The 13547-nt window shown below is 37.6% G+C and overlaps 1 protein-coding gene across 2 annotated transcripts; it reads left to right on the forward strand.

Moving 5' to 3' along the window:
- Nucleotides 1-832: 832 nt before the first annotated feature.
- On the forward strand, nucleotides 833-10660 carry LOC104244347 (uncharacterized). 2 transcript variants are annotated; one of them, XM_009799760.2, is made up of 6 exons: nucleotides 833-956; nucleotides 1045-1406; nucleotides 2809-2878; nucleotides 3045-3677; nucleotides 3760-3963; nucleotides 10487-10660. In XM_009799760.2, the coding sequence occupies exons 4-6, from the start codon at nucleotides 3402-3404 to the stop codon at nucleotides 10526-10528; spliced, it is 522 nt and encodes a 173-aa protein (XP_009798062.1). In that variant the 5' UTR covers nucleotides 833-956; nucleotides 1045-1406; nucleotides 2809-2878; nucleotides 3045-3401; the 3' UTR covers nucleotides 10529-10660. The 2 variants fall into 2 exon arrangements, with proteins under 2 accessions (XP_009798062.1, XP_070021391.1); XM_070165290.1 differs by having other exon boundaries at nucleotides 833-1406.
- Nucleotides 10661-13547: the final 2887 nt, after the last annotated feature.

A 13547-nucleotide genomic window follows, 5' to 3' on the forward strand; every position in this document is an offset into this window, starting at 1 on the left:
TACTACCTACAGGCTCGAATACCAGTATACATGGAAAAAGTATAATAACTGGTCGCCTCCATGGTGCGAACCTTATTACCCTCTCAAGCAACCAATGCCACACCTGGGTCAAACTTTTTACCAAGCTAATACATTATGGGGAACTGCAGAAAAGAAGCATTTACTAGGCCGAGGAATCTATTCTTGGAGGACGAAGACATGGATTGCAGTGCAATAATTGAGGAGGAGGAAGAAGGCCTTACTATTTAGACTGTGGAGAAGGGAGCTGTTCTCAGGAACGGGACTGCCACACTATCCTGGTCCCACCGAGTCTCTGGGTAGCTTGGCAGATTTTATTTCTATAGTCATTCTAGGTATCTAAGATTTTCAGTAATTTTGTTTTAAAGACTTACTTGTTTAAAAATAAATTTTTGATTCATCGAGCCATACTTGTTTGGATGTTTTCAGTTTTAATCGAATGCATTGTTCTCTATTATTCATTATTATAACTACTAGAAAATAGACCTATTACAACGGTTTTTAACAAAAGTTATATAAACATTGCAAAAGATAATCTATGGCAACGGTTATAACCGTTGCATAATTCTATCAGGGCTAGTGAGATAGTAAGTACAATAAACCGTCACATTAGGTGAATAACCCTTGCTATAGACAGGTCTATTGCGATGATTTATTTAAACGTGGCAATACATATATATATATATATATATATATATATATATATATATATGGTGACGGTTATTTAAATAAAAATACTATTGCAACAGTATTGCATTCCCTCCTTATATTACCGCTTCCAAATTTACTAACCCGCCAATTTTTTCAAGGAAAAGAACTAAGAGACGTAGAGGAAAAAAAGAAAAACTAAAATTAAAGTCCTAACAAAGATACATGGAACCCAAAGCCCTAATCAAGATTGTTGATCCACCAACAAAGATCTGAAGAAATTCCAACAGGTTCTTCTCTCTTTCTCTCCCCCTTGCCCTAGCCCCGTTGTACTTTTATTCTACAATAATTTTTTTCATTATTTCGTTGCTTTCTCAGTCTTTGCCACGAAGAATATTGAGGTAATAATCATACTCACTTAAAATCAAAAAGGTTAGTACTTTATTATATGAAAATCCTTGATGATTTGTCTTTTGTTTTATTGATGGAAAAATGTATGCGATGAGTTTGCCTTTCTATTTATTTCAAAATTGCAATATTTGGGTTTGCTTTGAATAAAGTTTCGGTTGATGGGTTATTAGATTTTTAGGTGGTTTTGTTTGATTTTGGGTTTAGATAATGATATTTTTTAGGACGAAATTGAATGTTCATTGGTGAATGGGTTTATTTTGCTAGTGAACTAAAAGGCAGTATGGACTTATTGAATCCATTCTTGTAAGTCTTCTCTTCCTTTATACTAGGTAAGTTTCATTTTTTGTTCTTATTTATTTATTTATTTTGCAAGTGAAAGGCAAATTGAAATAAACCATGGGAATAGCTGCTTTATTTGTCATTGCAATTATATTTCACTTGTAAGATCAGTTGAAGTATAACGCGCAATGTCCAATTTGCTTTTCTTCTATGCTTATAAAGTACTTGTTGGATCTTTATCAAAGGGAGGAAAAATGAAGGTATTAGATATCAATGAATTTCTGTTTGCTTTCGATCCACATGAGAAAAATAACTTATCAAAAGAAGAGGAGAAAATGAAGTCCTGCAAAGACTAGTGATTAGGGAGTTAATTGAAAAAAGTGTAATATGTGACATAAAGGGTGGGTGATTAGTTGCTTTTTAATTAATTTGAATGGTATGGTTGAATAGACGCTTTAAAGTAAAATATTCTTCATTGGGTAGTAGGAACTGAAGATAATTCTCTTTGCATCAATTTATGGTAACTCTTTCTAATAGGTTTTATTGCTGAAAGATACATAAAATTCCACCAAGCATTGAAAATATGGATAACTAACTCCTTAATATGTATCTACCAAAATCGCAAAACATAATAATTTAGCTAGATGTACTAAGTATTCTATTTCTTTTAAATTACTTAGTTGCTAGATTTGCTTGTTTCTTATGTATTTTTTTATTCAATGTGTGGGTGATTTATTCTCTTACTGCTTTATTGAAAGGTTAAATATTTTATTGGTCTGTAGATTGAAAGTTTTATTTAGAAAGTACATGATAGAACCTTTGTTATGACTCTTCATTTTAGATTATTCAGCAGATTATGCAAGTAGGATGACATATGTTATTTTCACCAATGAAATGGTCTCAAAAGTTTAAAAAAATAGTTCATGAGTAAGTAAACTATATTAAATTTGCTGAGCTTTAGCTCACTTAATAACAGAGGGAAAAAATTCTTTTCCTCTGTTATAAGTAAGTCTCTTTATTTGCATTTTTGTTGCTTTCTGTCAATGTGTATATTTTTTCCTAAGTCATAAAAGTAGGTAACAAACAAGATAGATAGATTTTGGTAATTAAAAGTTATTCGTTGTAAGGGCACCACTCTTTTCCTTTTTTCTAATAAGGAAAAGTTTATCAGGAAAAGCATCAGTACTTATCGTGAACCCAATGAAAAGAAACAAATTAATGAAGGATCAAACTAAACCATTTAAAATCGCCTGATACTCTTTAAATGGAGGCTGATGATTGGTGAAGGATCTTCTAAACTTCTTTAAATATATACTCGTCATTATTTTGTAGTGACTAATAATGTCATTTTTTAGAAATATTATGTGACTGTTTTTCTTGTTTATATGTTTTTAGTCCTTTTGCATTTGTTTTTTTCTTAGAGTTCTATTCTAAATTGCTTCGATTTTACAGGTTATATACCAATAAGTGTTACTGATTGTAGATTACAATCCAAGTAAGCTGCATTAAGTTTATCTCTCAAGTAAGTGGCACAAATTGTTTCAAGTACTTATTATAGATATAATGCTTCATGCTTTTTCTTCCTTTTTTTTTTTGTAATGTTCAGTGTCATTATTGCTTTGTCTACCTGATGCTTCAACTAACCTTCTTCTAACCTGATTATCTTTGATTGTCTTAAACACACACAGATTTAGATAGTTATGGGTCAAGAAGGGTCTTCAAGAAAAAAGGAAAAAGGAAAAATCCTGTTATATGTTCAAGCTGGAAGTTTATCATGTTTGGCAAAAAAAAAGAGAATGTCATTGACAACAAACGAAACTGTTCAAGCTATACGGTCAGAGAAAGAGCATTTGCTAAAATTAATTGAAGAACAACCAACAATAGGAGCACGATCTGAAGCAAATGAATGACATGTAGAGGAGCAATCTGTAGAGGAGCAAATTGTAGATGAGCATACGCAAATAGATTCTACCACTCCTAAAGCTAATGAACAATCTGAAGAACAAGGCAAGACCACATAACTTAGAATCTTACTGAATTCATCCATGACCTCTAATTTTTTGTATTTTATTATAGCTTCTAGTCCTGCGACTCAAAAGAGAAAGAGAGGCAGGACACAAATGCGTAGTGTCCATGGCCGAAAGGTGCGTAAGATGATCACACTTAACAATGTTATTCAGCCCATTGGTCCTACTAAAAAATATGTAAGAGAGTTTGGTAGCTTCCTCGGTATATTGGCAAGGACTACAACCCTTTGCCCACTGAATATATTGGACTGGAGGAAAATGGACACAAAAGACGATTTATGGACATATACCAAGGTTTGAAGTTCTGATCCAAATGTTCATTTACTTGTTAAAAGTATGTTACAATTTTCGTTAATCAAATGAAATTAAATTGTAGTCGAAGTATAATATTCCAGATGCTGCAAAAACATGGACTTTATATTCAATTGGAAATGCTTGGAGAAGGCATAAAAGTCAACTGAAAAAAGATCATTATGATGCATATCAAAATGATGATGTTCGAATGACAAAAAGGCCTGATTATATACCAGAATATCAGTTTAAAGAACTCCTGAAATATTGGAGTTCTGATAAACTACAGGTAAATATAAACCATGGTCTTGACAACAGTCTCCACAATTTGTTAATACAGAAGAACTCTAATTGCATTACAAAATAATTTTCTTCAGCAGGTAACACTTTAGGATATTTCAAATGAATTTAAATTTGTGTTGTCCTAAATAGTATTGTCTTATAGTTCTGGAAACTTCTATTAAAAAGTCTTGAAGATTTCTACAAATGAGAATCCCGCAGATATGCTGACCAAGGTGGTACCAAGGAACAAGTTCGAGCTATGCAAAGAACTTGTCGGCATGCATTCAAACTAGAAGACAGTGCTACCTCCTCTGGATGAATGAGACTGGAGGGGGAGATTGATGATGTCCATCTCATTGAAGAAGTATTAGGCATGTGCCTAATAAGAGTTTTCTTTGGTTTGGTAGCCAACCTTGTTGACTTGGTTTGGTTGGTAGCCAACCTTGTTGAATTTCTTTGGTTTGGTAGCCAACTTTGTTGAATTGTGAAAAATGTGTGTAAATTGTCAAATATTGTAGGCTTTAGAGGGTGAAGCTTTGGCTATAAAAGGAGAGCTTCAACTCTCATTTCTTCACACCAACAAAGAGAGAAAGAAAGAGTGAGGTTTCACAGACAAGGTATAAGAAAATAGTCTGTGAGGAAAATAGAGAGTGAGCGATATTGTAGTGAGGTGGGAATATCAAAAGAGGGTTATTTCTTTTGAGTGTTGTAGTGGTCTTTGGAGTATTTACCTCCGACCTACAAAGTGTAAAATTCCTTACTATAGTGATATCAGTTGCTCCTCTCGGGGTCGTGGTTTTTTTTCCCTTATTCAGAAGGGTTTTCCACGTAAAAATCTTGGTGTCATTGTTACTCTTTTATTCTTGTTAATTACCGTATCTCGGTGCTACATTATTATTCCGCTTTATTACCGTGAATATTATTTTGGTAAGGGGTTTATTCCCAACAACTGGTATCAGAGCACAGGTTCTGCTCGTTCACTGAAATACTATTCACTGTCGGTAGTACTATACTTGGTGAAAAATAAAAATGTCCGGAGTAAAGTACGAGGTAGCAAAATTCAATGGAGATAACGGTTTCTCAACATGGCAAAGAAGGATGAGAGATCTGCTCATCCAACAAGGATTACACAAGGTTCTAGATGTTGATTCCAAAAAGCCTGATACCATGAAAGCTGAGGATTGGGCTGACTTGGATGAAAGAGCTGCTAGTGCAATCAGGTTGCACTTATCAGATGATGTGGTAAATAACATCATTGATGAAGACACTGCACGTGGAATTTGGACAAGGTTGGAAAGCCTATACATGTCCAAAACGCTGACAAATAAATTGTACCTGAAGAAGCAGTTATACGCCCTACACATGAGTGAAGGTACGAATTTTTTGTCACATTTAAATGTGTTTAACGGACTAATCACACAGCTTGCCAACCTCGGAGTGAAAATCGAGGAAGAAGATAAAGCCATCTTGCTATTGAACTCGTTGCCATCTTCGTACGATAATTTGGCAACAACCATCCTGCACGGTAAGACTACTATTGAGTTGAAAGATGTCACATCGGCTCTTCTACTCAATGAGAAGATGAGAAAGAAGCCTGAAAATCAAGGACAGGCTCTCATCACAGAAGGTAGAGGCAGGAGTTATCAAAGGAGTTCGAACAACTATGGTAGATCCGGAGCTCGTGGGAAGTCAAAGAACCGATCCAAATCAAGAGTCAGAAATTGCTACAACTGTAATCAACCAGGTCACTTCAAAAGAGATTGCCCAAATCCAAGGAAGGGCAAAGGTGAAACCAGTGGCCAGAAGAATGACGACAACACAGCCGCCATGGTGCAAAATAATGATAATGTTGTCCTCTTTATAAATGAGGAAGAGGAATGCATGCACCTGTCAGGTCCAGAGTCGGAATGGGTGGTTGACACAGCGGCATCTCACCATGCCACACCGGTAAGAGATCTTTTTTGCAGATATGTAGCAGGTGATTTCGGCACAGTGAAAATGGGTAACACAAGTTACTCAAAGATTGCGGGGATTGGTGACATTTGTATCAAGACAAATGTCGGATGCACATTGGTTCTAAAGGATGTGCGGCATGTACCTGATTTGCGGATGAACTTGATCTCGGGAATTGCTTTAGACCGAGATGGATACGAGAGTTATTTTGCAAATCAAAAGTGGAGACTCACTAAGGGATCATTGGTGATTGCAAAGGGAGTTGCTCGTGGCACGTTGTACAGGACAAATGCAGAAATATGCCAAGGTGAATTGAACGCGGCACAAGATGAGATTTCTGTAGATTTATGGCACAAAAGAATGGGTCATATGAGCGAGAAGGGATTGCAGATTCTTGCCAAGAAATCACTCATTTCTTATGCCAAAGGTACAACTGTAAAACCTTGTGACTACTGTTTATTTGGTAAGCAGCATAGAGTCTCATTTCAGACATCGTCTGAAAGAAAATTGAATATACTTGATTTAGTATATTCTGATGTTTGCGGCCCAATGGAAATTGAATCAATGGGCGGTAACAAATATTTTGTTACTTTTATTGATGATGCTTCACGAAAATTATGGGTTTATATTTTGAAAACCAAAGATCAGGTGTTTCAAGTTTTCCAGAAGTTTCATGCTCTAGTAGAAAGGGAGACGGGTCGAAAGCTAAAGCGTCTCCGAAGTGACAATGGAGGTGAGTACACTTCAAGGGAATTTGAAGAGTATTGTTCAAGTCATGGGATCAGACATGAAAAGACAGTTCCTGGAACCCCACAGCACAATGGCGTAGCCGAGAGGATGAACCGCACCATTGTGGAGAAGGTGAGAAGCATGCTCAGAATGGCTAAACTGCCTAAGTCATTCTGGGGTGAAGCAGTTCAGACAGCCTGTTACCTGATCAATAGGAGTCCATCAGTTCCGTTGGCGTTTGAAATCCCAGAGAGAGTCTGGACCAACAAGGAGGTGTCCTACTCGCATCTGAAGGTGTTCGGTTGCAGAGCTTTTGCACATGTACCAAAAGAGCAGAGAACAAAGCTGGATGATAAATCTATTCCCTGCATATTTATCGGATATGGAGATGAAGAGTTCGGGTACAGACTGTGGGATCCTGTAAAGAAGAAGGTCATCAGAAGTAGAGATGTAGTCTTCCGAGAAAGTGAAGTTAGAACTGCTGCTGATATGTCAGAAAAGGCGAAGAATGGTATAATTCCTAACTTTGTTACTATTCCTTCTACTTCTAACAATCCCACAAGTGCAGAAAGTACGACCGACGAGGTTGCCGAGCAGGGGGAGCAACCTGGTGAGGTTATTGAGCAGGGGGAGCAACTTGATGAAGGTGTCGAGGAAGTGGAGCACCCCACTCAGGGAGAAGAACAACATCAACCTCTGAGGAGATCAGAGAGGCCAAGGGTAGAGTCACGCAGGTACCCTTCCACAGAGTATGTCCTCATCAGTGATGAGGGGGAGCCAGAAAGTCTTAAGGAGGTGTTGTCCCATCCAGAAAAGAACCAGTGGATGAAAGCTATGCAAGAAGAGATGGAATCTCTCCAGAAAAATGGCACATACAAGCTGGTTGAACTTCCAAAGGGTAAAAGACCACTCAAATGCAAATGGGTCTTTAAACTCAAGAAAGATGGAGATGGCAAGCTGGTCAGATACAAAGCTCGATTGGTGGTTAAAGGCTTCGAACAGAAGAAAGGTATTGATTTTGACGAAATTTTCTCCCCCGTTGTTAAAATGACTTCTATTCGAACAATTTTGAGCTTAGCAGCTAGCCTAGATCTTGAAGTGGAGCAGTTGGATGTGAAAACTGCATTTCTTCATGGAGATTTGGAAGAGGAGATTTATATGGAGCAACCAGAAGGATTTGAAGTAGCTGGAAAGAAACACATGGTGTGCAAATTGAATAAGAGTCTTTATGGATTGAAGCAGGCACCAAGGCAGTGGTACATGAAGTTTGATTCATTCATGAAAAGTCAAACATACCTAAAGACCTATTCTGATCCATGTGTATACTTCAAAAGATTTTCTGAGAATAACTTTATTATATTGTTGTTGTATGTGGATGACATGCTAATTGTAGGAAAAGACAAGGGGTTGATAGCAAAGTTGAAAGGAGATCTGTCCAAGTCATTTGATATGAAGGACTTGGGCCCAGCACAACAAATTCTAGGGATGAAGATAGTTCGAGAGAGAACAAGTAGAAAGTTGTGGCTATCTCAGGAGAAGTACATTGAACGTGTACTAGAACGCTTCAACATGAAGAATGCTAAGCCAGTCAGCACACCTCTTGCTGGTCATCTAAAGTTGAGTAAAAAGATGTGTCCTACAACAGTGGAAGAGAAAGGGAACATGGCTAAAGTTCCTTATTCTTCAGCAGTCGGAAGCTTGATGTATGCAATGGTATGTACTAGACCTGATATTGCTCACGCAGTTGGTGTTGTCAGCAGGTTTCTTGAAAATCCTGGAAAGGAACATTGGGAAGCAGTCAAGTGGATACTCAGGTACCTGAGAGGTACCACGGGAGATTGTTTGTGCTTTGGAGGATCTGATCCAATCTTGAAGGGCTATACAGATGCTGATATGGCAGGTGACATTGACAACAGAAAATCCAGTACTGGATATTTGTTTACATTTTCAGGGGGAGCTATATCATGGCAGTCTAAGTTGCAAAAGTGCGTTGCACTTTCAACAACTGAAGCAGAGTACATTGCCGCTACAGAAACTGGCAAGGAGATGATATGGCTCAAGCGATTCCTTCAAGAGCTTGGATTGCATCAGAAGGAGTATGTCGTCTATTGTGACAGTCAAAGTGCAATAGACCTTAGCAAGAACTCTATGTACCATGCAAGGACCAAACACATTGATGTGAGATATCATTGGATTCGAGAAATGGTAGATGATGAATCTCTAAAAGTCTTGAAGATTTCTACAAATGAGAATCCCGCAGATATGCTGACCAAGGTGGTACCAAGGAACAAGTTCGAGCTATGCAAAGAACTTGTCGGCATGCATTCAAACTAGAAGACAGTGCTACCTCCTCTGGATGAATGAGACTGGAGGGGGAGATTGATGATGTCCATCTCATTGAAGAAGTATTAGGCATGTGCCTAATAAGAGTTTTCTTTGGTTTGGTAGCCAACCTTGTTGACTTGGTTTGGTTGGTAGCCAACCTTGTTGAATTTCTTTGGTTTGGTAGCCAACTTTGTTGAATTGTGAAAAATGTGTGTAAATTGTCAAATATTGTAGGCTTTAGAGGGTGAAGCTTTGGCTATAAAAGGAGAGCTTCAACTCTCATTTCTTCACACCAACAAAGAGAGAAAGAAAGAGTGAGGTTTCACAGACAAGGTATAAGAAAATAGTCTGTGAGGAAAATAGAGAGTGAGCGATATTGTAGTGAGGTGGGAATATCAAAAGAGGGTTATTTCTTTTGAGTGTTGTAGTGGTCTTTGGAGTATTTACCTCCGACCTACAAAGTGTAAAATTCCTTACTATAGTGATATCAGTTGCTCCTCTCGGGGTCGTGGTTTTTTTTCCCTTATTCAGAAGGGTTTTCCACGTAAAAATCTTGGTGTCATTGTTACTCTTTTATTCTTGTTAATTACCGTATCTCGGTGCTACATTATTATTCCGCTTTATTACCGTGAATATTATTTTGGTAAGGGGTTTATTCCCAACAGGCTTATGTTCCAATCTTTCTCTTGGATCATTATCAGTAACTTAATTTATTGTTGGTTTCATTTTATGTTGAATACATAAATAATTCGTCTATTAGTCTAAATACTAAATGGTTATGACTTAAAGTAAATATTATAATGTATAGATATCGTGCTAATAGGATTATCATGCTTTCACCAGTAAAACGTGATTCATTAAGATAAATCAAACCAATAGGCCCTAATTTTAAATGTCATTATGGTTTGTTCTTAGGTAGGAGACTTTTTTCTGCTTGCTTGTTTTCAGTAAACACATTGAATTACTGTTATTATTTTTGCTTTCTTCTTGAGTGATGTTGTTAATATTACTGTAAATATGGACATGTTGGGTAGGAATACAGGACACATTAACTCAAAACTTTCCTTGTTCCTTCTTGATACTTGATCCTTGTCCTTTTTCTGAACTTTACTATTTTGAAAGTTACTTTTGCTTTAATATCCAAAGGTCTATCGAAAACAGCCTCTCTACCTCGCCGGATAGGGGTAAGGTCTGCGTATACTCTATCTTCCTCAGATTCCACTCGTGTGATTATACTTGGTATGTTGTTGTTGTAGTATGTCAAAAATAAGATCTATTTTTTCTGTTGGTGTTTCCATTGCTTCACCTTTCACAAAGATAATTGAACTTTTTTAGAAAGAATCTTATTTTCTTGTAGATTCTCAGAGATCTTATTGAATGAGAAATATTTTGGATTATCCCTTCCCTATAACTATTAGATTGTTGTGTCTTATTACGTGTCATGACATTGATATACCTATATGTTTAAATGAAATCCTTTTGTAAAACTTTTGCTAAATTGCTTGTTTTTTAACTATTTGTAGGTGGAGAACTTGAACAAGGAGATGAAAGTGATGAAGATCTGACTTAGGAGTATTAGCTTGATTCATGAAGAAACTTTACATATGAAGTAGGAATGTTTTGTTTTTGAACACTTTGGAAACTTATGTGTTCCAATTCACTGGCAAATATTGTTATATATTTTGCTTTTTTGGATATTACACCTAACTGGATTCTTATTTTATTTATAATTGAATTTTTCTCATAAATTATATATATTTCAAGGTATGTTACATTGTTGGTTTGTTTACTGTTGCAATAGAGCTACAATAACCGTTGCAGTAGCCTAGAAAATAATCGTCGTAATATATCAACATAACCATTGCAAAAAGCATGAGTCCCAAATCGCATAAGCCAAAAGTGAACGTTGCAATAGCACAAAGTATAGTTGCAATAGTATAGAATAACTGTAGCAATAGCCTCAACAACAATTGCAGATAAACTCTATTGCAACGCCTTTTAAAAGTTCCTGCAGAATCGCAAAATTTGTTGTAATATAATTAAAGAACAATCGTTGCAATAGGCCATATATTGCATCGGTTATTCAACCATTACTAAAGACCGTCTCAATAGATCTATTGTAACAAAATCTGTTGTAGCGGGCACAAAAACCGTCGCAATAGCGTTGTGGCAACGGTTTCCCCACCTGCTGCAACGATTTTGGAACCGTTGCCATAAGATTAATTTCTAGTAGTGATATCTTCCACATTTTTTCGTTCTACAATGTTATTATTACTTTTCCTGATGAACCGGTGATTGTAACATGTAATGAGGCAACACAATCTAAGGATAGTGATTCGGATGAAGAAGATGAAATACTTGAGGAAGTTGTCAAGGAGGTTGAGAACTTTGAGAATAAGCCTAAGTCCAACATAGACAAAACCGAAACAGTAAATTTGGGGGACGCCGAGACCGTCAAAGAGACTCGCATCAGCACTCACTTATCACCGACAGAGAAAGAAGAGTACATTCGTTGCTTAAAGGAATATGAGGACATCTTCGCATGGTCATATGATTACATGACCGGTTTGAGCACGTTCATAGTGGCTCACAAGTTGCCTACTAATCCCATGTGTCCGCTAGTGAAGCAAAAACTCAGAAAATTCAAACCAGATATGAGCCTGAAAATCAAGGAGAAAGTTACTAAGAAGATCAAAGCCAAAGTCCTCAGGGTTGTTAAGTACCCAACCTGGTTAGCCAACATTGTACAAGTTTCGAAGAAAGATGGGAAAGTCAGAATATGTGTTGACTATCGAGACTTAAAAAGAGCAAGTCCCAAGGACGACTTACCACTATCGAATATACACATCCTGATCGACAATTGCGCCAAACATGAACTCCATCCTTCGTAGATTGCTTCGCGGGTTATCACCAGATCTGGATGGATGAAGAAGACGTAGAGAGAACAACTTTTATTACACCTTGGGGGGTATATTGTTACAAAATGATGCCATTTGGTCAAAAGAATGATGGGGCTACTTACATAAGAGCCATGACAACCATCTTCCATGATATGATACACAAAGAAATAGAAGTGTATGTGGACGACGTCATTATCATATCCAAGAGGGATGCGGATCACATAACGAACTTGAGAAAGTTCTTTGACAGGTTAAGGAGGTAGAACTTAAAATTGAACCCAGCAAATTGTGCATTCGGGGTTCCTGCAGGAATGTTACTAGGATTCATTGTTAGTCGTCGAGGGATCGAGCTAGACCCATCCAAGGTTAAGGCTATTCAGGAGTTACTGCCACATAGAAGCAAAGCGGATGTGATGAGCTTCCTAGGACGTCTCAACTATATCAGTCGCTTCATAGCACAGTCCACTGTCATATGTGAACCCATCTTCAAGATGCTGAGGAAAGATGCCGAAACAAGCTGGACCGAGGATTGTCAGAATATTTTCGACAAAATCAAGGAGTACCTATCCACATCACCGGTCTTCATCCCACCAGAGCCAGGACGACCTTTGCTACTTTATCTATCTGTATTGGATGGAGCCTTCGGATGTGTTCTGGGACAACATGATGAGACAGGGAGAAAGGAGCAAGCCATATACTGCCTAAGTAAGAAATTCACACCTTATGAAGCACAATACTCTCTACTGGAACGCATTTGGTGTGCTTTGACCTGGACGGCTCAGAAATTAAGGCATTACTTCTGTGCCTATACCACATATCTCATATTTAGGATGGACCCTCTAAAGTACATCTTTCAGAAGCCTATGCCAACTAGGAAGTTAGCCAAATGGCAGATACTATTAAGTGAGTTCGATATCGTATATGTAACTCAAAAGGCGGTCAAAGGACAAGCATTGGCAGACCATCTTGCTAAAAATCTTGTGGGAGGAGAATACCAACCCTTAAAAACATATTTTCTGGATGAAGAAGTGGCATTCGTAGGAGAAGACATTACTAAAGTATAAGACGGCTGGAAGTTGTTCTTTGATAGAGCTGCAAATTTCAAAGAAGTGGGCATTGGAGCGGTTTTGGTATCAGAAACAGGTCAACATTATCCGGTATCTGCTACTCAGATTTCCCTGCATAAACAACATGGCAGAATATGAAGCCTGCATACTAGGGCTCAACATGGAAATCGATATGAATGTTCAGGAGCTGCTAGTAATTGGTGATTCAGATTTGCTCGTGCACCAGGTACAAGGAGAGTGGGCCACCAATAATTCCAAGATATTGTCATATCTACACCATGTGCAGGAATTGAGAAAAAGGTTCACGAAGATAGAGTTTCGGCATGTTCCCAGAATTCAGAACGAGTTTGCTGATGCTTTGGCCACCTTGTCATCCATGATACATCATCCAGATAAGAATTTCATTGATCCCATCCCAGTGAGAATCCATAATCAACCGGATTACGGTGCTCATGTCGAGGAAGAGACAGATGGAAAACCTTGGTTCCATGACATCAAAGAGTATTTGGCAAAAGGAGAATATCCAGAGCATGCAAACCATACTTAGAAATGCACACTTCGGAGGTTGTCCAATCACTTTTTCCACAGCGGAGGAAACTTGTACAAAAGAACTCCTG

This window comes from Nicotiana sylvestris, chromosome 12 (assembly GCF_000393655.2).
Source record: "Nicotiana sylvestris chromosome 12, ASM39365v2, whole genome shotgun sequence".
NCBI classification, from domain to species: Eukaryota; Viridiplantae; Streptophyta; class Magnoliopsida; order Solanales; family Solanaceae; genus Nicotiana; species Nicotiana sylvestris.

Excerpts from the sequence above, each read along its gene's own strand:
- LOC104244347 (XM_070165290.1), top strand. The coding sequence starts at position 3,402 with ATGACCTCTAATTTTTTGTATTTTATTATAGCTTCTAGTCCTGCGACT. Across the intron at positions 3,678-3,759 it reads ATTTATGGACATATACCAAG|TCGAAGTATAATATTCCAGA; the intron begins GTTTGAAGTTCT and ends ATTAAATTGTAG. Across the intron at positions 3,964-10,486 it reads GGAGTTCTGATAAACTACAG|GTGGAGAACTTGAACAAGGA; the intron begins GTAAATATAAAC and ends AACTATTTGTAG.